Genomic DNA, 23,650 nt, shown 5'->3' on the forward strand with positions numbered 1-23,650 from the left:
CCCACCCACCTGCCCTTGTGAGGAATGCATCCAGCAGATAATTTTTTAAAAAGTTTTCTGGATGCTTTCCTGCCCTTTTTACCATAGAGTGGAGTGAGAGAGGGTGAGCTGCTGCGGAGGAAAGAATAGACTTAAACCGCTGCCTAGTCACACAAGCAGTCTCCCTTAGAATCCCAACCAGAAGTTCCATGGTTCCCTCCAGGAAAAAAAAAAAAAAAAAAAAAAAAAAGTCTGTTGCTTTCTCTCTTCTCTCCAGCCAGGCTTTCTGCCTCGGTCGGGCTCTCTTCTCTGTGCTTCTCTGCGGGTTCGCCTTTCAGCCGGTCTCTCTGCTTCGGATTCTTTCTTGGTCAGCCTCTCACAAACGTCTCTGGACCCCTTTCACCCGTTAAAAAAAAAAAAGAAAGCGGGGGGCGGGGGGAAGGGGGGATAAACTCTAGAAGAGGGAAGCCTCACCCACCCAATCTCTTTCTTACCAACTCCCTCCTCCCCATCGCCCCCCAATCCCCCCCACCCCCCGCCGCCACACACACACACACACACACACACACACACACACACACACTAGCGACCTCCAGATGTTCCCGGCCCTGCGGGCCGTCTGCGGAGATTGCTGGGCGCTCCGAGAGGGGGGCAGGGATTCGGGTTCCTGGAAGCCGGGAGCAGAGCCGACCACAATGGGCGGGCACTACGTACGCACTTTTGAGACGCTCCCTAGGGTGGAACCCGGGCTCGGCGCGGGCTCCGCGGGCGAACCGGAGACGGGGAGCGCTCCAGGAAAGGCCCGCACTTTGGCAACACCCCCTAAGTCTCGCCGCCGCCGGCTGGAGCAGCCACTGGGCGTCGGGCGGGCGGAGGGTTCGCCCAGCGGCGGGCGGGGACCGGGGGGCGGGACGCGCGGCACCGAGAAAAGCGCCGGCCGAGGGCCCGCGGCGGGGCCGCCTGGGTGATCGTGCCGAGGCGGCTGCGGCGCAGGCTTCCAGGTGGGTGCGGGTCCCCGGGAGGAAGCGGGAGCCCGCGGTGCGGGCCAAAGTCTGGAGCCCCCCACCCCAACCTGGCCGCTCCATCCGGCGGGCGGCGGCGCCGGACACCAGGGCGGGGATCGGGGCCTCTTAACTTTTCCCGGACCCGGGGTGTGGGCAGCGGCGGCCGGCCGCCCGGGCTCGGCGGGAGTGGGGAGCCCAGCCCCAGGGGAGAGGGCTTCGGAGAGACAAAGGCTCGGGCCGGGGGCGTGGGCCCGCGCCCCGGGGTCTTTGTGCGGACACGTGCAACTCGCGTTTGCGGGCCTGTGTGGATTGGAGTCTGGGGACGTGCATCTGCCTGTGCTTTTGTGTGTCCGTGGCTTGGCGTGACCGTGTCGCGCCTGTGTCCAGTTTCGTGGGCCCGCGCTTGGTGGTGGGTGTCGGTGGGCGCATCACCGAGTGTCCGCGGACGTGGTCTGCGCCTGTCGACGTGTCTGGTCTGGGTGCCTGTGGAGAGGGTGCGCGCGGAGCCAGACACCGCCCCCAACTCCGCGCTGCCCTGCTGTCCGCGGGGGCCCCGACTTGGCTTCAAACTTTTCTCCCGGTTCCTCGGGCAACAGCCCCGTCCTCCTCTCCGCCCGAGCTGGGCGGGGGCGCTGGCAGCCCTCCCCTCTTTCTTCTGGGGTCGGTAGAGCCTGGGCGTGAGGAACGTGCGGGACACCAGTGCGGCGCCGGCGAGGGGGAGAGCGGGAAGCGCGGGCCCGGGGTCCCGGCCGGAGCTGGGGAGGGGCGGGGAGGGGAGAAGAAAGGAGAGGGCAGCCGCTGTGGCCCGCCCCGCGCTCCTCGGAGAGTGTGTGTGTGTGTGTGTGTGTGTGTGTGTGTGTGTGTGAGCGAGAGAGACGTGCCTGCCCGGCAGAGCGAGCAGCCCCAGCCCCTGCTGTGAGATCCGCTCTCCGTTTGCATCCTGCCCCGGGGCGGGAGGACCAGCCTTCGAATCCCGAGGTGAGAAGGTGACGGCTCCTCGAGATCCGAATCCGGCCCTGCCGGAGGCCCTGGCTCCAAGACCCCCAGTTGAACTGTGGGGAGTTAGGAACCTTGCACGTACTGGTTCCGAATGGGTCCGCCGCTGGCCCGCAGTACGGCCCTGGGCAAGTTGGTCAGCTTGTTATGGATGACGGTGAGAGCACTCCCTGTGGTGCCCAACATTTGGTCGGGATAACGAGCAAAGCCTCAGGGCCAGCGGTCCCCTCGGCCTGGGCGAGGAGGTGTCCCAGGAACCTCCCCCATCTTCCTCCCTTAGCGCTCTACCCTTCGGAGGAGTCCAGGCTTGCAGAGCCCAAGTCTGACCTCAGAGGGAGGGCTCAGGCGCCGAGCCTGCTATGCTTTTGATCCTGAGTGGCAAAGATAACCCTAACACCTTCCCACCCCCCACTCTGCCCCAGGTCTTAAACCTAGAATTTTTGCCCGATGCTGCAGACATAAAGGAGGGGCACAAGCCACTCTCGTGGGAAGAAGGCCACTGTGGGCACTTTCCTTTCCCTCTCTGAGCCTCAGTTTCCCCTCTGGATAGAGGTGTTGACAGCCTTTCTCCTCCCTTCCTGTCTGGCTAACTGGTGGAGACCCCAGAATCTGGAAATACTTTGTTGTTTCTTTTCACACGTACCTTCATTCTGACATGAACAATTCCCAGGCACGAATTTGCTCTTTTGAAGCGGGGAGAGAGGAGGTGGCTTAGGGAGGGATAGAGTGAGGTAGGCCAGGAGCCCCTGGACCCCAGGAACCACAGGCTGGAATGCAACAAACTGGGGCAGCCAGGTGAATGCTAGTACACACTGGAGGTAGTAGGAGGTGTGGTAGTAGGAGGTGTCTCCCACAGAGAGTACCTACTGCACAGCTCTGTGTGTTCTGATAACAGCACAGAGGTGGCCAACATGAGGGGTGGAGGGGGGGCGGTGTTGGAGGGGGCTTAGAATTCAACTTGAGGCTGGGAGGAAAGGCAGGGGCCAAATCCTACAGGGACTTGAACCTGTAGGCAGTAGAGAGCTGCTGGAGGGTTTAAGTAGGCATGACCGGATGGGATTGGTAATTCTAAGAAACCTTCCTTTGGCTTGTTGGTGATGCTGGAGACTGGGAGACCAATCTGGAGGCTGTTGAGAGCTCTAGCCCCTTAGAGTCAGAAGGACCTGGATTTACTCCTCCATTTTTTCTTAGCTCTGTGGCCTTGGGCAAGTAACGTGACCTTTCGGGTTATCAGTCTTCTCAGCCATCAAATGAGGACAAGAATCCCTGTCTCACTGATCTGTTGTGAATGTGAACTAAGATAATGAATCACATGTGGAGAAGAGGTTTGTGTCTGTATTACATTATGCCGATATTTGTTGAATTGCACTGATAGGAGAAGGCAGAGACAGCATCTACTCTGGTCCTACACCTGATTTCACCACCTGGCGCAGCCCTTAGTTCCCTGCACGCTTGGGTGAATTGTTAGCCTCTCCGAGCAGAGGGAAGCTTTCTGTCCAGGGTATTTCACTTTCCGGGTTTATCCCCCTTCACATGGCCAGGCCCCATGCAGGACAGGAGCTGGGCACAGTCACATTCGGAGATGGCCGCAGACAAGAAGCGTGTAGTACCTTGACAGATGGCTCAGGGGCCATGGAAACCCAGGGAAAGGTGACCTTTTGCCAGATGAGGGCAGATTAAATTGAGAAGGCCTCATAGAGGAGGTGGCTTTGGAATCCCACGCGTGAGTGAGTGTTTGCATGGCGGACAAAGAAAAGAAGGCCATCTCTGGCATCTTCCTCAGAGGAAACCGCCTCTGCAAAGGTGTGGGGCCCTGGGAACAAGATAGGCCTCTAGACTGATAAGCTCTCTTTGTGGAATGGGTTTTAAACAGGGAGCAGTGGTAGGGTCCTAATCTTCCTTTGGGATTGTACTCTGGTGCCCAGCAAGACTGACCACTGGAGGCAGGAGGCCAGGAAGAAGGCTGTTGCAACAGTCCAGGCCCGGAGGCCTCCTGAGCCCGACTTGGGCAGGGTGGGTGACTGCCTGGCTTGGCAGTGAGGGAGGCGGAAGACACTGACCCACCCACCCAGGGGTAGCTGCTGATTCTCATTTTGTCCTCATTCTGTCACAGGAAACAACTTTTTCAGCCTTCTTTGACCTCTGAGACCTTTCCAAACCCTTACCCATTTCCTGGTAGAGCCCAGAGGGACCCAGGAAAGGTGCTTTGAGAAAGAATCCAAGGCCTCAGGGGATGCATTTTGGATTCTTGCCTATCCTTTGCCTCTGCCTGGCCTTCAGATCTGCTGGTGTCACAACTTCTATTCCTTTTCTGGTCTCTGAAATCACCGATTAGGGGGCAAGAACCCACATTCAGTGAGCACCAATGTGTGCCGGACCCAAAGCTGAGTCTTCACTCTCTCTTTTGTCATCATCCTAGTGACCTGCTGGGAGCCGTGCTAGGATTCTTACCACGTCACAGATGAAGACTCAGACTCAGGGGTGAGGGCACACCCACGCCTCATCGGGGGTGAGGCACTGTGGGGTTGGAGCCCTTTCTGCCTGGCTGTAAAACCCATTCCCTGTGCCCCAGACTGCCTCCCCATATGTCTTTACATGCTGCCTCAGACCGCAGGGAACTTGAAAAGTTTCAGAAAGAAGACACACGAAAGAAGAAAATAGCGTTAGGAGCCCTGCCCATTTCCCTGTAGGTTATCCTCCTTAGGGGAGGTTGCTGGACCTCCAGGGCCCACTTGCACTGGGGATGATGTCACGGAGGAGGCCAGGCACTGGGTGTCAGATTACCTGGATCCTGAGTCCAGCCCCTGGCCTCCCTGGCTGTGTGACTCTGAACAGATCCCTGAACCTCCCTGTGATATAGATAGGATGCCACCTCACCTGCTGGTTTTGCAGGGTGACTGAACAGATAACAGTTGGGGAGGCACTAGAAAAGCTGAGAGGTGTCCTTAGGTGAGGTGGTAGTATTCATATAGTACCCAAGGCCAAGCCCAGTACTCAGCCCCAAGGACATAAAAATGGATCTTAGCCCATCCCTGCCCACAGGAGGACAGACAGGTACATGTAGTCCAGCATGATCAGTTGCCGTCATCCACACGGGCCCATTTATACCTTGAGGCACATGGTGTAAGAATCACTGGATTTGGAGCTGAAGTCTCTGGGATTGGGACCTGTTCCTCTCTTACCCAACTGCCAGGAATCCCAACGGTCAGAGGTTGTGGTGAGGCAGACACGAGGTGCTGGTGTAGAAGTGCGTAGTGAGCTGATGTGTTTGTACAGATGGGCGGCGTTAGTGGTTCTGTTGGGAGAGCCAGCCCTCCAGGCTCCAGGAGTTGGCCCTGAAATTCTTTTTGCCTTGAGTTTCCAGAGCTGACTAAATGGTTGGGGGGCAGGATGTTAATGGAAGTTTCACCTGGGGATTTCATTGGCGTCAGCTTGAGTGAGCTCGGGAGGAGGAGAGGAGGGTGGGAGGCAGATAGGCACTCAGGAGCAGCTGGGGTCGGTGCTGGGGCTCTGGTCCAGCCTGAGGCTCAGCTCCCTGCCCAACTCGTTCCTGTGCCAGGGGCTCCCTCTTGAAGCTGTGGTGAGGAGCTGGCACATCTATGGGCCAGAGATGCTGTGTTGCAGCGCCAGAGGCAGGCAGCTGGGGCCAAGGGGACCGAGCCAGAACTCCTAACCCCAGAGAGGTCATCTCAGAGGAGGGAGCTTGGGGCCTTGCCAGCAGACATCAACACAGTGACTGAGAACGTTGGCACAACAGTTACAGACCTGCCGGGTGCCTGGCACTGAGTTGGGTTCTTGGGTACGGAGGACCATAAAGAAAAATGACCCTGCCGTTGTCCTCAGGAAGCTTAGTAACCATCACTGTCCACCGCGCTCAGAGCCCTGCACATGTGGCAGGTAGTGAGCTGAATGCCTCACGCGCTGTGCCCTACCGCTTCACCAACCCTGCGTGGCGGTCCCTACTGAGGACGTGAGACTGAACCAGATTGAGGCTTTTCTGAGGCCAGTAGATACAGAGCTGCATTCAGATCTGAGTCCAGCAGTTGACTCCTAACTGCTTGGCTCTTTGTTTATCCAGCGGTGTTGGCTGCCAGGCCTGGCTCTGGCCTCAGGTGGGGGAAGGGATGAACAGGTGAAGAAGACAGGGTCACTGCTCCAAGCTGCTCACACTTCACGTCAAGAAACGGGCAGCTAAATAACGAATGACAGAGAATTTGCTCAGTGTGTGTCTGAGAGGTGTGCTCCAAGTGTGGTGTGGCAGGCCCGGGGAGCAAGGAAGGGAGGGGAGGGGTGGCCTGGAAGCCCGAGTGGACAGAACGGGCTTTGTTCCACTGGCAGGGCCAGGACAGGCTGGGTGGATGCAGACGATGCTGGCAGCAGGGTGAGGCATCAGGACCAGGTCCTGGGTCCATTTCCCTGCCATCACTGCCCCTCTCTGTGCCTCAGTGGCTCCCTGAGGGGCCTTCTAGCTCCCCAGCCCTAGGTCTAGGGAAGTGAAAGCAGAGGCTGACTTGTTCAGTGGCTGTCACCATCACAGTAGGTTCAACTGAAGATGGGGGCTCCGCCCGGGGAGGGGGTAAGGTGGGGACAACTTGCGCTGTCTCCATGCTAGAGAGAACTTTTTAACTTTTTTCTGATGGTAAAAGTAGAAGTCAAGAGGTTTTTGAGAAGAGAAGTGATGTAGCCAGACTTGTAGGGGATCTCTAGCAAGGAAGGCCTGGAGTGTCACTGTGGGAGACTGGCCTGGAGCCTGTTAGGGCCACACCATTACTCTTTTGACCTCACAGGCCATCAGCAAACTTTCCTTAGTCACAGTGGGCCCAACAAGGAATAATTAGTGGTCCCTACCCAGAGGCACCCCTAAACCAAAAGTGGGTACAATTTCTAAACCTTGTCCTCTTGCCCCTGTGTTCTGTAACCTGGCTGATCAGTGAGTGGATTTTTATCCACATGTCGGGTTTGGGAAAGAAATGATGTATCTGAGCCAAAGATCCCTTTGGTGACCACCTGTCTGCCTTTTCTTTGCTCCAGACAGCAGATCATAGCTCCCAGAGGGAGGCAGAATTAATACTGTTACACAGGTGCCAAAACCGAGGCTCAAGGAAATAAAGAAAACTGCAAAGGTCACACAGATAGCGGTGGACCTGGGCCTGGAGTCCTGGTCTGGGTCCAAGGCAAGTGTTAGTGATCTTGTCCTGAGTTGTTATCCTGTCCCCACTGCTGATGAGTAAGCCCTATGAGGACTTGGTATCCCCACCCCACCCCAACTCACACCTCACGCAGGACTTAACAGAGATTTAGCAAATGCTTTTGTGAAATTTTGAAATCCTGAAACACTAGAGCTAGATTGTCTAAACCTAACCTCTTATGTGGAGCTGGAGAAGCTGAGGCTCAGCGAGGGGGTCAGGGGGGATTTGTCTGAAAATGTGAACAGGCCATGCAGAGCAGGGACTAAGACTGGGGCTCATGACTGTCCTCCAGAACCTATCTTGTCACTATGCACAGTTGCCCAGTTGCTTCCTCTTCTCCTCCCACCCCAGCCCCAGAGAATGGTGAAGGAGGTAAGGGGTGGTGCATGGGTGCCCTTTCTGGAGGACTCCTTTATGATACAGCCTAGGCCAGTGGTCGGCAAACCGCGGCTCGCAAGCCACATGCGGCTCTTTGGCCCCTTGAGTTTTTAGCAAAGGCCAGCTTAGGAGTACCCTAATTAAGTTAATAACAATGTACCTACCTATATAGTTTAAGTTTAAAAAATTTGGCTCTCAAAAGAAATTTCAATCATTGTACTGTTGATATTTGGCTCTGTTGACTAATGAGTTTGCATTAGGCCCTAGGAGAAACACAGGCACCCATTGACTGCACTTCTGTCAGTGTCCTGGCCATTGACTGCACATCTGCCAGTGTCCTGGCCCTGTGATCTCCAGTCCTCAGCAGTCCCTTGAGGAAGGGATTGGTGTCTCCATTTTGGATGAGGAAATGGGCTAAGGGAGAGAAAGACACTTGCCAAAGTTTCCCAGCTTAGCAGGTGACTCCTGTTCCATGCTGTCACTCCTTCAAATCAGAGAATTAATCCGAGAATGGCAGTTTTCATCTCAAGGGCAAACTCTAATCAATGGGTAGAGAGACCATGTTGAGAAGAGCTCTGAGGTGCTGTGATTGATTGATTATGTCTGCAGGGGATATGGGTACAGATAGAGAGAAAAGGCACAGTCTTTCCATGATGTGTCTTCCCCCCCCCCCCCCCCCCCCCCCCCGTTGGGGTCTTATTTCTCTATAGGAGTGTTTAGCTTCTTAGTCTGATCTTCCCAACCAGCTGTTCTGAGACCAGTGGGACCTCATTACCATCTCAGATTCACGACTGAAGGAACTGGTCCAGAGAAGGAAAGTGACTTTCCCAGTTAGCACTGCAAGGTGTCCAGGCCCCTTGCTCTCCATGAAGGTTTTTCCTCTCCATGGAGCTGAGGCTGGTGGGTTTTGTCAAGAGAAACTCACATTACTCATCCTTTCCCAGACCCGCAGCCTGTTGAGAAATAGCAAGTGTGGCCTGCTGGAAAGAATGACTCCACGAGGGTGCTGATGAGAGCTTTGACATGCTTGCTACAGGAAGAAGGAAGAGAGATGGGCCAGGCCCACCTGCTGATCCCCACCCCACCAGCTCCCCGTCTGGAGGAAGGCAGGGCAGCCCACACTGTGCCCTTTCCCTGTACTGGGGTCCCCGCTAGGTGCCTTACTTCTACTATTTTGTTTCCTCTTCATGACAAAAACTCGGGAGTCTGGATTCCTCGCTTTTATCTTTTATATCCAACCCACCAGCAAATTCCATCAGCTCCACATTCAAAGTACACCCAGATTCGACCACTTCTCACCCCCTCCACTGCCCCTGCAGTGGGTCCCTTTGTATCTGTCCTTCACATGTGAGGTGGCTGTTAATATCCCATTTTACCGATGAGACTGAGGCTCAGAGATTGTGGCTACCCAAGATTAGAGAAAGCAGAGATGGCCATGAGGCAGTCCTATTAGGATATATATAATTTTTATTTTATTTTTTTTAGTATAAGAGAGGATATGAGGAGGGATGTAAAGAGATTAAGACATGTTTGAATCACTCAGAGTTCTATCTAAAGAAAACCACAGTTGTGTTGATATATTTTCTTTTGGCCTTGCTAAAATTAGGGTTTGGGTTGGGTTTTTTTAATGCATAGTTATAGTTTTCCTAGACATGTAATTTATCCTTATGATACCTAACATTATGGCATCAGCCCCCTCCAGGAGGTTGCAAACTCTGCTGAGCATTATTTTTACCAACTCCGTAAGATCCCTAGGAGAGTCAGCAGCCATCATGAGTGGCCAGGGAAGCCGTGGGCCGGAGTCAGGAGGCCACTGGGGGTCTGTGGACAAGTGATTGCACCCTCGCTTCGTCACTACAGTGAGGGACGGCACGCCCGTTCTGGGTCCTCCCAGCATCAAATAAGCAAAGGCCCTTTTGAACTCTAAAGGGCTAGACCCTGGCAGGAATTTTCCTTATGTTCCCTCAGTCTCCTTCTGGGAAGTCCTGCCCTCCCAGTGGCTCCTGAGCCTTTTGCTAAGCGGTTTCCTGCAGCAGTGCCAGGGCCTAGCATCTCGGAGGCAATCCCGTGAAGGCGCGCCTGTATGTTACCCCAAAGGGGGCATTTCCTCTGAGCAGAACAGGTGCCCTGACTTTCAGAGACCACCCGCCCACACCTCCGCCTTTGCCCACTTCTGGGCCCACAGTTGTGAGGCCTCCGGGATTTCTCCCTTCTCTTTTCCCACCAGCCTGGGACACCCCGGAGAGGCCTCTGGGCTCTGCTGTGACCTCAGGAAAGCCCCAGAGCCATTGATACTAAAAACCTACCTCATCACAGCAGTCAGTTGAGGGTAGAGCTTGGCCCTAGGACTCTGGACACCCACCCTTTCTTTTCCCAGCAACACGCAGAAGTATACATTCCATGAACCAAACCAATTAGGAGGTTACGGAGGCCCAACTTCCGTTCCCCGCTCCACCACCTCCCTTTTCTCATCCTCGCTTCTTCCGCTCTAAAATGGACATAAGACTGCTGACCTCCTCGAGGGACTGAGGGTTGTTCGGGAGAACACGTGTCCAGCGCTAGCACATAGTGACGTCTGGCTCTGACTGCCAGTGTCAGCGCTTTCCAAGTGAACGTCCAGGCCTGGCACGGAACGGGCCCAGGGAGAGGTGTCCACTGTGCAGGGCTAAGCAAGGACTGTCCAGGACGCCCTGAGCGTGTCCCCAGCCGTTATCTGTGAGGTCTCATTTACAGCCCTGCTCCTTTTACATCCGCTGCCCCTCCCGTTGCCTCAGTCCCATTTCTATAGTGACCCAGCGATGACCACTTTGCATGCATGCGTAGCTCTTCACAGTTTGGATTGCACTTCAGTGAGAGCCAGTCAACTTATGTGAGGAGGGCAGGAGAAGAATTACCGCTTTGTGGTTCCCAGGACCAGGCTGAGGCCCGGAGAGGGTGGTGAGAGGCCCCCTCTGTGGAGGGGCAGGGTTTGGGCTGTGTTTGGGCTCCCGGTTACATAAGCAGGCGCTCACGAGAGGCCATTTGGCATTTAATAGGCACCTTGTATAATCACCTTTGGGAACCAAAGGGTAATCTCAGGGTATTTTCTTGTGCCTGTGTTGTTTGTTTAAACCCCAGGAAGAGTGGATATGAGCAGATCAGCTTAGCAGGGAAGGTGGGGCCCTGAGGGGTAATGAACCCCTGTGGTTAAGCTCACACAGGAGAACAAAAGGTGCCTGAAGCAAATTAATTCTTTTCCTTTTGGTTCCAGACATTGGAGCACTCTATCCTCCCTCAGTTGGGACCAAGCCCAGGATGCACCTGGGCTGGGTTTAATCCTCAACTTGGACTCTATAATAGAAAGGGGTGGGGAAGGAGGGGCCCCCACAGGGGAGCAACGGAGGAGAGCCCCACTGCTTCCTGCCCCCATGCAGAGCCAGTGGGGATCAAGTAGCTAGCTACCCCTTTAAAGTTTCATGGAGGGCTGGTAATACTATCGTGCTGCTCCCTCCCCACCCACCCCAGTCTCGAAGGTGGGCAGGTCCCTGGTCCATCCCTCCCTGAAGGCCAGTGGGAGAGATGGTGGTGGTAAGACAGAGCAGGGGGCCCACAGAGTAGGGCTACCCCAGATGAAGAGACCTGCTGGAGTGAGGCTTCGTGCCTTCCGTCTCCCAGGCTGAGGGGTTGCTGTGTGGTGGGATGGGCTAACCACAGACTGTCCAGTTAGACGCTTTCACGGCTCAGCCCTCTTCCTCATTCTCCCATGAGCACCACCACTGAGCAGCAGTGGGCACGCACGGAGGCTTTGGCAGACAGATGTGCGTGGGTGTGAGGACTAAATGTAAGAGTGTGCATGTAGTGCCTGGCACCAGTGGCAGCTGCGCTCTAATTGTACAGGGACGGAAACAAGCCAGGAGAGGGACATGGCTTGCTTGTATCATAACATGTGGCTTGTATCATAACATATGTCTGGGAAAAGCCCCTCTTGGATCTTGTCTGTCCCTGCCAGTCCTGCCAGAGGCAGCAGATGAAAATAGAGGCATTGGAACTGAGCAGACCTGGGTTCTAATCCTGCCCTGCTTTTTACTAGTTTGGGGTAAACCCTTTTCCTGTCTGAGCCTCTATTCCTTCATCTGTATAATGGGGGAGCCAGCCCAGCTGCCTGAGTTAAAGGAAGAGCCAAAGAAGGGTAATAGCTGTATCAGCTGAGGGTAGGGGCTTGGGACGGGTATTCCCAGAGCCCGTCTGGAAGTCTTTACAATTGAATTTGTTACATAGATAGTTAGGTAGACATGAGCAGAGCACGGACGATGGGCCACGGACAGAAACTCACCGGGGCAGAAATTATCTAACGATGAGACCTCCGTTCTTGTCTTCTTGAAGGAAAGATTTCAATCAATAGACAAAGTGTAGCAAAGTGAGTGAGAATTTACTGGCCGCAGCAAAAATATGTTTAGGACAGTGAAACAAGGAAGGGCATAGAATTAGCAACAGGAGAATCTAGGCTGGGTTGCTTTGGCTCACGGAGACGTCGAGAAAAAAAGGGGCTTGGAGACAGGTTCAGGGAGTTAGTCCAGGACGAGCTGCTGCCGCCCACTGCTCCCCTGATTGCAACTCTCATGGGGTCCCTTAGTGGAAAGAAGGGGGAAGGAAATGACATAGGCATGCTCCCCTGCGGGGGAGTTGCATACCCTGGGATCTTCATTCCGAACGTGTTTATTCCTCTCCTGCAGGTGGAAATCTTAGGGGAGGAATAAACCTTAGCTTTCCCGGTGTGCTCTTTCAGGGTCATGGTCTCCACTGATTGGTGGGTGCCAAGGCAGGGGGTCACTAGTCCATGTAGCTGGTCCTGAGGCAGCCACGGTGTCACTTGTCTAGTTTTGCTGCTTTCTGGGCCTGGAGCTGAAATACAACGGAGGCCTAGATGTTACCTTAGGGAGGAAAAGGCCAGGGGGTCTCTAAACCACAGGACCAGCGATATGCTGTGGGAGGAAGGTTACCCTGGGGACGAGGTTCTTGTTTTCCTAGTTTTGCCCCTTGCTAGGCATCCGGGGCTTTCTGCCCTGGTGAGCTTCTGTACCTGGCCCGGTGTCCTTGCTCTGCTCTTGTCTGCCTAACTATCTATATAATAGAATGAAGGCTCCTGCTTCTGGAGGATAGGCCAGGTGAGGGGGCTTAGGACTGTAGACTCATCCATCATCACCCACAAAAGAGGTGAGGTGGGGCCGGTCCCTGCAGGGAGAGGCTTCCATCTGGGAGGCTGGTGTGTGGGTCTTGGGCATGGCTCAGCCCCTGCCAAACCGTGACATGAGCCATGCTTATTCTGCTCCATCTAGCTCCCCTCCCAGTTAGGTGTGGCCATGCGTGGCTTTCTGAACCTCTCTGGGTCTCAGTTCCCTCTTCATGAAGCGATGACCATTTGTGTGGTTGTGAGGGTCAAGCCAGTCTGTGTGGCAGCTAGCACAGCACCGGGCACATGCTCAGCACAGGTGAATGGAACACTCTGACCCCAACCCCTGAGCTGTGAGCCCCTCCCTATAAGGGCCTGGATTGAGACCAGCCCAGGGCCCGGGAACCTCCGAGCTCTGGAGCCAAAGATCCATCTAGTCCAGGGGGTTCCCAGCTGGGCTCCTTAACCTCCTACGGCAGAGATGGTGAGCAGGCATGGAGGGCTCTACGCCCCAACCCTCACTTCAGCCAGAACAGGCCCACTTTCATCTGATAATATTTAAGAAAGAGTTCTGCTGCTTGCAGTTTAAAATCCACCAATCTGGTCCAGCCAGCGTGGCTCAGTGGTTGAGCGTCGACCTAAGAACCAGGAGGTCACGGTTCCATTCCTGGTCAGGGCACATGCCCAGGTTGCGGGCTCCATCCGCAGTAGGGGGTGTGCAGGAGGCAGCCAATCAATGATTCTCTCTCATCGTTGATGTTTCTATCTCTCCCTCTCCCTTCTCTGAAATCAATAAATATATATATATATATTTTAAATCCACGAATCTGGCCTAACCCCCTTTACCATACAGATGGGGAGAGCGAGGCCTGAGAGGAACAGGGACTAGGAATTATATGAGGAGTATTCAGGGAAAAAATCCTGGGAGGGCAGAGTGCTGGTGGTAACTTTCAGCTGTGCCTAGACACATTGGCTGGTGTCTTATGGGGCCGGGTTAGTACCATTTGGTATGGGGTGCCTGCTGTCAACCCTCACCTATGGCTCTCTCTCTAGCCCCGACCATGCTGTGGCCCCTGCTGCTGCCCCTGCTGCTGTTGCTGGCCACGAGCTGGGTCCAGACGACCCGGCCATGCTTCCCCGGGTGCCAGTGTGAGGTGGAGACCTTCGGCCTGTTTGACAGCTTCAGCCTGACACGAGTGGATTGCAGTGGCCTTGGCCCCCACATCGTGCCTGTGCCCATCCCTCTGGACACAGCCCACCTGGACCTGTCCTCCAACCGGCTGGAGACTGTGAACGAGTCGGTGTTGGCAGGGCCAGGCTATACCACGCTGGCCGGCCTGGATCTCAGCCACAACCTGCTCACCAGCATCTCGCCCACCGCCTTCTCCCGCCTTCGCTATCTGGAGTCACTTGACCTCAGCCACAATGGCCTGGCAGCCCTGCCCGCAGACAGCTTCACCAGCTCGCCCCTGAGTGACGTGAACCTCAGCTACAACCGGCTCCGTGAGGTCCCAGTGTCCGCCTTCACCACCCACGGCCAGGGCAGGGCGCTGCACGTCGACCTCTCCCACAACCGCATCCACCGCCTCGTGCCCCACCCCGCGGGGGCCAGCCTGCCCACGCCTACCATCCAGAGCCTGAACCTGGCCTGGAACCGGCTCCGCACTGTGCCCGACCTCCGGGACTTGCCCCTGCGCTACCTGAGCCTGGATGGGAACCCGCTGGCTGCCATCGGCCCAGGTGCCTTCACCGGACTGGCTGGCCTGACACACCTGTCGCTGGGCAGCCTGCAGGGTCTCCCGCAACTGGCACCCTATGGTTTCCATGAGCTGCACAGCCTGCAGGTCCTAGACCTGTCAGGCAACCCCAAGCTCAAGTGGGCAGGAGCTGAGGTGTTCTCAGGCCTGGCCTCCCTGCAGGAGCTGGACCTGTCGGGCACAAGCCTGGTGCCCCTGCCTGAGACGCTGCTCCTCCACCTCCCAGCGCTGCAGAGCGTCAGTGTGGGCCAGAGCATGCAGTGCCGGCGCCCGGTACGGGAGGGTGCCTACCCCCGGCAGCCTGGCTCCAGCCCCAAGGTGGCTCTGCACTGCGTAGACACTGGGGAACCGGCCTCCAGGGCTTCCAGGGGCCTGGGCACCTTGTGACAAATGGTGTGGCCCCAGGCCACACGACAGACTGCTGCCCGGGCTGACTCGGGTCCTGGGTAATTTATATTTTAATGTGCCAACGCCAGTGGGGACTCTGCAGGCCGATATGGCAGCAGCATCGAAAGACAGCTGTGGCCTGAGAGGAGGCTTTGGACCTGGGACAACACCCAGGAGGAAAGTCTTGCCCTTTGTCTGTATTGCCCCCCCAAACCAAAAGCAGAGGGTCTTTGATGCCAAACTACACAGCTGCCCCCTGCTGTCCTTCCCCACTCGACCCCAAAGTGCCTTCCCTCAGGCCTGGGCCAACCTGACTGTGACTGAAGGAAGGTCAGAGGTCAGGTCCATGGCTGAGTGTCGTGTCCCCTTGGGCCCATGGTCCAGCCACTCAGGGGCATGGGTTTCTTTTGCTCTGGGCCCATGGGGCCCACTTTATCCTTTTCTGTTCCCTTAGAGCCCTGGGTAGAAGTTTAGTTACAGAAAGGACTGGGGGGTGGGGGAGGATCAAGCCCACCTCCTCACGTGGCAGATGGGAGAACGGAGGCCCAGAGGAAGAGCATCGGTAATCTGAGGTACTGCAGCGGCAGAGGCATGACTGCCTCCCAGCCAGGCCCCTTTGCACTTTGCTGTCTTCTCTCAATCATGGCCTCCCTCTCCCCTTTGCTGCCAAGACCCACATCCTACCATTGACACCCACTTCCTGTCATCCCGGGGAGGTAGGACTCTGGGCCCACTGACCAGCTGTGATGCACGGGCTGTCCTTCACCTCTCAGAGCTGCTGGACGCATCAGGCATGCCAGTCCCAGCCCTGCCAGCTTCCCACTCTGGTGGGGTCCCCTGGCATCAAGACTGGAAAGGTACCCATTGATCCTTGAGGCACTGCTTCTAGATGCTCCCCCAAGATGTTGATGCCGTCCTGGAGCCCCACCTGCCACAAGCCAGGACGGGCCTCCCAGATTCAGCCCCCACAGCCCACCTCCCCTACTGAGGGTGCAGCAGCAGGAGGCAGGCAGTTCCCACCCAGTTTCATGTCCCCCCACCAGGGTGGCATCTCGGCCTCCCAGCCCTGGCTCTTTCCTTAGTGCTCATTTTATAGACGTTGTTGCCTTTCTTATGGACTGTCACTTTTAACCAGTTCCCGACCCCCACCCCTGCTGGCAGGGGGTGCAAAGTGTCATTTGTAAAAGAAAAGAAGTTGCATTTGTTCACTTTCGTAATAGTGTGTCCTGGGGTATGTTGGGGAAGGAGGTGTTGGGTGGAAGCCAGGCATCCGTGGCCATGTGGGCAACAGGGGGCTGGTCCCACAGAGACACCTCAGGACAGTGAGAGCTCTGACCCCCACCAGCCCCACCCAGCACCTAGCTAGTCCTTGGTTTAATAAACGTTAGAAAGAGTCCCTCTTTCCATCACTCGACCAGTGTCCACTCATATTCCCTGGGCTGGGCCCTAGGGCTACAAGGATGGATCAGCACCAGCCTTGCCCTGGCAGTGTGTTCTTCCTGAAAAGCCCAATAGGGGAGAGAGGTGACCTGGGGGCATTACGCGGGGGTGGGTTGCACCTACAGCCGCTTGCACCCTGTCACCTTCCTTATCTCCCCTCTCCCATGAACTCACACGCCTCTGCCTTTGCTCAGACTGTTACTCTGGGACCTTGCCTTTGCCCTCATCTCTACCTCTCAACTCCTTCTCACGCTCATAGACCCAGTTCCTATCTCACCTCCTTCAGAAGTTCCCCCTGAGGTCCCTCCACCTCCCTCCTCCGAGTTCCTTCAGTCCTTGGTTCCTTCCTGTCATTCCACTGCGGTGGTAGCCTAACTCCTCTGTACACTTCTAGTGACAGGGGAGCTCATGTCCAGCTCATCTGAGAGACTCTACTGTCAGCAAATTCTCCCTTCTAATTGGCCAAGGTCTGCAGGGATATCCATCACCATCATCCCCAACAACCACAGGTCACCCCATCTCTGCCCTAAGGAGTCTCACATTCTCTGGTTCCCTGGGATGGGAGGGGGTGAAAGGACACAGAGGACACCTAACTGAACGGCACAGGGAGCTGTGAGCCCTGTGGACGGGTCAGGAAGGCATCCTGGAGGAGGCTCATCCATCCACACAGCTGAGCAGGACAAGTAGGCCCAAGAGAAGGGGCTGGCACTTGGGAGGGGTTATAGGTGAGCAATGGCACAGAACCCATAACATGCAGGTCACATATGGGTGGGGAGCTTGCCCATCTTGTCACTCAACCCTCCCCTCTCCTCCTCCCTCCCCCCCACATACAGGAGCCCAAGGCTGGCACCATGGTCAACATGAGAAAGCGCTGAGGCATGAGAGGGGGGTGTTGTGAGAGTAAGACCCCGGCCCTTGGAGTCCTCCGATTGGTTCCCCACCCCTTCTGCGTTCCCTGGATTAGAGAAATGTCAGATGCAGAGTTGGGAAAAGATCTCTGGGACTTTCACCCAATGGGTCTGGGCCCTCCCAAAGCCCTGCTTGAGGAAGGAGCCCTTGAGAGAGGGACATGGAACATAGGGGTCTTAGAGATGGGGACAAAGGGGTGCTGAAGGCAGAAAGAAGGAGGGGTGCTGGGGCTCCCGCAGGAGAAGAGGAGCACTGAGGCAGGTCATCTCCGCCCTGAGACAGCTGTCATGGGAGGATGCAGATGCCACCACATTGTGCAGGGTCCTCCGTCCTGTGGGGTCATTATCCTGTACCCCCAGCCCTGGCCTCTGGCCTGTCTTAGGGAGGGGCAGAAGCCCCACAGGCGTCCCTGGGGTCGGGGTGGGGGGGCCCCTCCAGAGGCTCCCGGCCCACAACGCCACCTTGTGGTTGTGCGTGGCCAGACACCCCAGGTCCGTGGCGGTCGTGGGAGCAAGGCCAAAGTGGGCCTGTGCAGTTTGTGCAGCCTGCCTCGCCGTCCCCTAGCTAGACTGCTTTCATCCTGCCGTATCTGCCCTCGGGAATCCTGGGGTTAAGAATGGGGTCGTTCAGCATGGAGGGACCTGGGGAGTATTGTGCTAAATGAAATAAACCAGTCAGAGAAAGACAAGTATCACATTATCTCGTATGTGGAATCTAATGAACAAAACAAACTGATGAATGAAGTGGATCCAGAGACATGGAAGCATGGACTCTCAGAGGGGAGGGGAAGTGATCAACCAAAGAATATGCATATATGCGTAACCCGTGGACACAGATAATAGGGTGGTGAAGGCCTCGGGTGGGGCGTGGGGGCGGGCTAGAAGGGGTCAATGGGGGAAGTAAGGGGACATATGTAATAATTTCAATAATAAAGATTTTAAAAATAAATACAGCTACAAAGAAAAGAATGGGGTCATTAAAATCTTACAGAATTATAGAGATATGTGCAAAGATTCCATCGGAGTTCACAGAAAAGGGTAACATCCCGAGTCCATCACAAACCAGTTGTGTGGCTTTGACCAAGTCACTTTACCTGTATGGGCCTGGAAAACGGGGAAGAAAATGTCTCCCTCCACAGGATTGTATGAAGAGTAAATCAGGTGACATTTGTAAAGAACTGAGCTCGATGCCTGGCACAAAACAGATAACTCCCTAAATGCTTGTTCTGGAACTCCCTCATTCAATCGTAGGGTCATGAATTAGATTACAGAACTGTGTAGTCTTAGACTCACATTTTGATAACCGACTCAGAACTGGACAATTTCATAAAAGTTTAAAACTTAGAATTGCAGAACAATACTCCAAACCACAGGATCTTTGCTCTGTGTGCCTAACATGGAATGGTCCTTTACTGCACGTGTCACTTGAGTTTTAGAGATGGCAAAACAACTACGATACAGTTTGCCATCATGGTATAGGCTGGGCGACAAGCATTTTCCTTGCATGTCATTAGTAATACAGCTGCCATTTACTGGGCGCACGTTTCTCCAACTTTGTGTACATACTACCATTTCCTCCTCCTGGTGACTGCCATCAGGATTATTGTCAACATACAGACGAGGAACCCAGCCTGGGCCTGGCTTCATCTGTCAGATGGTGCATCCCTCGCGCTTGCCTGTCCTACCTCCGTGGCCCGGCCAGTAGTGCACAGCCCACCTATCAGAGAGGACAGAGATTCTCTGTGAAACCAGAAAACACTGGGATTCCATTTATGTTGCTGTTGAAAACAAATTGGGGAAGTTGTGTAGCTTTGAATATCTCTAATCAGATCATTATTTCTAGATCCTAGAGCATAAAAAGCCAAAGATCAAAAAGTCCTTGCCCTCCTAGCCCCATTTCACAGATGGGGAGAGTGAGGCCCAGAGAGGCGCAGCCTGCGTGCACATGGCAGGTGGCCGGGACTCTCAGTTTCAGAACTGGCTGCATAATTTGTGGGACCCAGTATAAAATGAATATGTGGGGCCTCTTGTTCAAAAATTATTAAGAATTTCAAAATGGCAAGAGCTGAGCATTAAATCAAGTGCAGGACCCCTCTAAGGTCCCACTGCCCATGAAGCCGGCCCTGGTGTGCTTAAACCACGCCATTCACAGAGACAGAAGGGACAATCACCCCGACAGTGCTGGGCAGAACAGCAGATGAGAGCTTGCGGGTCTGTGTGTAGCCCAATCCCTCTGTAGCTCAGGGAGCCGATTAGACTCTAAAACCCAGGAGTTTTCCTCCATGGGTGTTACCACGCCACCTCCTGATTTTCCCCAAATTGCCATGGTCAACAGGCTTTCAGAGAGAGGGCAGATCTATACTAATAAAGGGGCAATATGCTAATTAGACTGGACATCTTCCGGGCAACCTTCCAGACCTCCTTCCTGACAAAGCCACGGTGGTGGGGCCGAGGCAGAGGCAGTTAGGGGGCAATCAGGCTGGCAGGGAAGAGCAGTTAGGGCGATCAGACTGGCAGGGGAGAGCAGTTAGGGGAATCAGGCCAGCAGGGGAGAGCAGTTAGGGGCCATTAGGCAGACAGGCAGAGAGGTTAGGGGTGATCAGGCAGGCAGGCAAGTGAGTGGTTAGGAGCCAGCAGTCCTGGATTGCGAGAGAGGAATGTCCAATTGCTGTTTTAGGCCCGATCCTGCAGCATGAGGCCTAAACCGGCAGTGGGACATCCCCCAAGGGGTCCCGAATTGGAGAGGGTGCAGGCCGGGCTGAGGGCTACCCCCCTCCCATGCACAAATTTTGTGCACCGGGCCTCTAGTGGAGATATAAGAACTAACACCCACCACTTGTCTCTAAGCCAGCTCATAGAATGTTTCTCTGAACAAGACTGCCAGAAGTCTACCCTCTGCTCATACTTAATGTCCACCAGAGAGTAGAGTCCATCATAGGCTGATAGGACTATGCCCATCAAAGCTTAATGTTCTGTGTTGGCTAACGTCTACTAGGGAGCAAATGTCCATTGATAACAAATGTTTATCAATACCTCATGTCCATGGGGGCGGGGAGCAGGCAGGGAGAGGTCAATGGAGGGAAAAAGAGACATATGCAATGTGTCAACAATAAAGAATTTTAAAAAGAATACCTCCTGTCCATCAATGACAGCTCTCGTCAATGGCAGATGTCCACAAAGGGAAAGTGTCCAGTGGTGGCAATGTCCACTACTGCTCAATACAGACCAATGCCCAGTGTTCACGGGTGGCTTATTGCAATGATCATCGCTCTGTGCATCGATACCTAACGTCAGTCTGTAGCTCAACATACAGCAACAGCAAATAGCTACCCAGTTAAGTCCTACGCCTTGTGTTTACTCTTCTCTTTTCTTTAATTAAGTGCCAGTAGTTGTATTTATGGGGATTATTGTGTTTCTTGAGTTAGGCAGGAAATTCTCCCTGTGTTTACTGTTTAATTGCACAAGCTATTTATATTATCTTTTACACACCCGTTAGTCAAAATATTCTGAGTTAGCGATGCCAACATACATTTCTGTTTCTTGATATAGACTCCTGGGTATATATAGCATGTATATATAATGATTATATACACAATTCAGGGAAGCAGAGAAAAATAAACTTGTCTGAGGTCAGAAGTGTCAACCCTGAAACAATTTTCTAAATAGATGATTCTTAGAAGCAGCAGTGTCTCCAAAGCGGAGTGATGGCTCGTGGCATCCGCCCATTTGCTCAGGCAAAGAATTGACAAAGAGCCCTACTTTGTGCTGAAAAAAGCCAGGCTCCCTAATTAGGTTAAGGCACACACAACACATGGGCTCCTTAAGGCAGCATAACTAGTGGTTAAGACGTAGGCTCCCAAGGGAGGCTGCCTGAGCTCAAAGCCCCGTCTGCTGCTTATGGCTACGTGGCCTGGGGTAAGCCACGCAGCCTCTCTGAGCCTCAGCTTCCACATCTGTAAAATGGAGATAGCAGCTACCTCTCAGAGTCGTTGTGGGGAATATAAGTCAATGCACATAAAACACTTAGAAGAGTGCCTGGCATATAAGTGCCACAGAATAAATAATACAAAAAAATTTTTTTGGAAAATTCTTTTGTCAAACTGACAAGCATTCTCAGGCAGGGTCTCTTCAGCGGCCACCAGCTCTCAGCAGGTGACTCCATCCAAGTTGTTATGCTTCGAAATGTGTCTGAGGAGAGTTTCTACCCTCCATCCCGTACATGCCTCACCGTTACAGCTTCCTTCCGACCTGACACTTGTAAGGACACAGTGCTTAGGAAATACCCTCAGGGCCCTCTTCCGCAGGCCTGGCAGCCCCAGACGGAATGGCCGGCCTGCTGTGGTCTGAGGTGCAGGGAAAACCTTCCCCTCTCCCTGCCACTCTCCTCGACAGCCTCGCTCTGTTTGAAGTTCCACCTCTCCTCTCTGGCTCAACCTGTGGTTGTTGCCTGATGTCCTTGCTAGATAGGCAGGGGCCCAGGACATCAAGAGGGTGACTGGGGGACAGAGACAAGTGTCTGTGTGGCCGTGGGGCATCCATTCAATGACTAATGAGGAGCCTGGCCACTTTCTCCAAATGTGAAGCCCCTAAAAAAGATTTTAAGGTGCTATGTTGCTAGGACACTTGTTAAGAATATGGTGGCAGCAGGGAGACTGTGATACCCACAGAGAAGGTGGCTGACAGGTACGATCTCTTACATAAGCTGCCTTCCCCACCACCCCGTGCGATATCCTGTTAGCCTGGTGGCTCTCAGTGACCCTCACCTCCTAGCATTGTCACCCTGCCCAGAGCCTTCCTCCTGAGTCGGGGCTGGGCCTGTGATTCGCTTTAATCAATCCAGCATAATAGACGTGGCTCTGAGCCAGCTCCACACCTAAGTCTTAAGAAGGCCTGGCCACTTTCACTTTCGCCATCGGAAGCTGCCATGTAGGAATCTGGCGAGACCACGTGGAGAACCTGGGGTGAGGCCAGTCATGACTAGGGCTAGTGAGAGCCGCTCACCTCAGGCTCTCGGGAGACAGAAAAGCTCAACCAGCTGGCACCCAACAGATCTCAGACCCTGGGCCGACCCACCAGCTTCACGCACAGGAGTGACCAGGACAAAACCAGCAGAAGGTACAGCCAGCTGACCCCAGCCCCGACTGCAGCATCATGAGCAACTGAAACTGTCGATGTGCTAAGCCATTCTGCTTTGGAGTGGCCTCTTACGTGCTAACAGACAACCAAAGCAGCCGGGTCTCCAGCCCCATGTCCTCCCCGCCCTGTTGCCCTTGTCCCCCCCTCTCTGGCCCCCTGGTAAGAGAACTGCTAACTTTACGTTGGGACGTGAGCAGCTGAAAATTCAAAATTTAAGGAAGATGCCAAATGGCAAAGCCAGCCAGCCAGAGTGTCCTTGAAGACAGCCCGTCCCAAGGGACCGGGCAGAGAGGCCCAGTCGAAAGGAAACACATGTCCTCAGTGTTTTCAAGTTTATGAGGTGCTACCTGCCCATGAGTTCGGCTCTTTTATTTTTGTCTCACAGCCACCCAGCGGGCTTGGCCTGTCTCCTCTCCCCCCGGGCCCCTCCCCCAGCCCAGGCAAATGACTTGCAGGTCCCTGGACAGACCCACCTCCCTGCTGCAGCTGGGAACTGGAGGAACAAAGACCTAAACCCTCTGTCCTGCTAAGGTGCCTTCTTCCCACAGGGACTTGCATGAGGGGAGCTGAGGCCCGGGGGGAGGCCAGTCCCTGGATGGGGCTGGTGAGGACTGCTCAGAGGAGAGGAGACCAGCGGGCAGCTGGTCTGGAGCACAGGGCACTCCCAGCCGATCCTGGGAAAGGCTTGGGTTTTGGATGCTTCCCGCAGACTGTGGACAAAGTCGTACTTAGCTCATCAAGCTTTAAAAATACTCTCCCTACACAGACACAAACACTGTAATTCCCTTGAATTGCTCCACCTTCCAGGGAAATCTGACAGCGTGTGCAGACACGTGAGAGGGGGTGGGGGCCAGGATGGGTGCTGGGAGGGAGTGCGTCTCCCATCCCTAGCAGACCTCTCAGGGGCGACTCCACTGAAGCTCCCCTTGCTAGCCGTTCTAAAGGAAGGTGACCCTCAAAGGAGCAAGGGTGGGGGCAGTGACTGCTTCCCGGTTCCCACACCCTCCAGCCTGACCACCTCCTACTTACCCTTCCTGTCTCAGCCTCTGGGCCACCTCCTCTGGAAGGCGTCCCGACCACCTCCCCCATCCTACCCCAGGCAAGGTTGGATGGGCTAACCCAGTACCTTCGTCTTCCCACGGGCACACTCATCACATTTATTTTCTGTTTATTTTTCCAGCCTCCGCTTTACACTGAGGGCAAAAACTGTGCCTCCCTTGCTCCCCAGAGGGTCCCCAGTATTCAGGCTAGTGCTAGGAACACACTTGGTTGTCAATACACACAATGGTAAATGGATAAATGGGGTCTGTTACATCCATGTTACCAA

The 23,650-nt window shown here is 54.7% G+C and overlaps 1 protein-coding gene across 1 annotated transcript; it reads left to right on the forward strand.

Moving 5' to 3' along the window:
* Positions 1–643: 643 nt before the first annotated feature.
* On the forward strand, positions 644–18,039 carry TSKU (tsukushi, small leucine rich proteoglycan). Its single transcript, XM_079789371.1, has 2 exons — positions 644–980; positions 13,749–18,039. Exon 2 carries the CDS (start codon positions 13,757–13,759, stop codon positions 14,837–14,839), a length of 1,083 nt encoding a protein of 360 aa, XP_079645497.1. The 5' UTR covers positions 644–980; positions 13,749–13,756; the 3' UTR covers positions 14,840–18,039.
* The last annotated feature ends 5,611 nt before the right edge of the window (positions 18,040–23,650 follow it).

The sequence above is a fragment of the Cnephaeus nilssonii genome (genome assembly GCF_951640355.1).
Source record: "Cnephaeus nilssonii genome assembly, chromosome: 13".
Taxonomy (NCBI): domain Eukaryota; kingdom Metazoa; phylum Chordata; class Mammalia; order Chiroptera; family Vespertilionidae; genus Cnephaeus; species Cnephaeus nilssonii.

Excerpts from the sequence above, each read along its gene's own strand:
- TSKU (XM_079789371.1), top strand. The coding sequence starts at position 13,757 with ATGCTGTGGCCCCTGCTGCTGCCCCTGCTGCTGTTGCTGGCCACGAGC.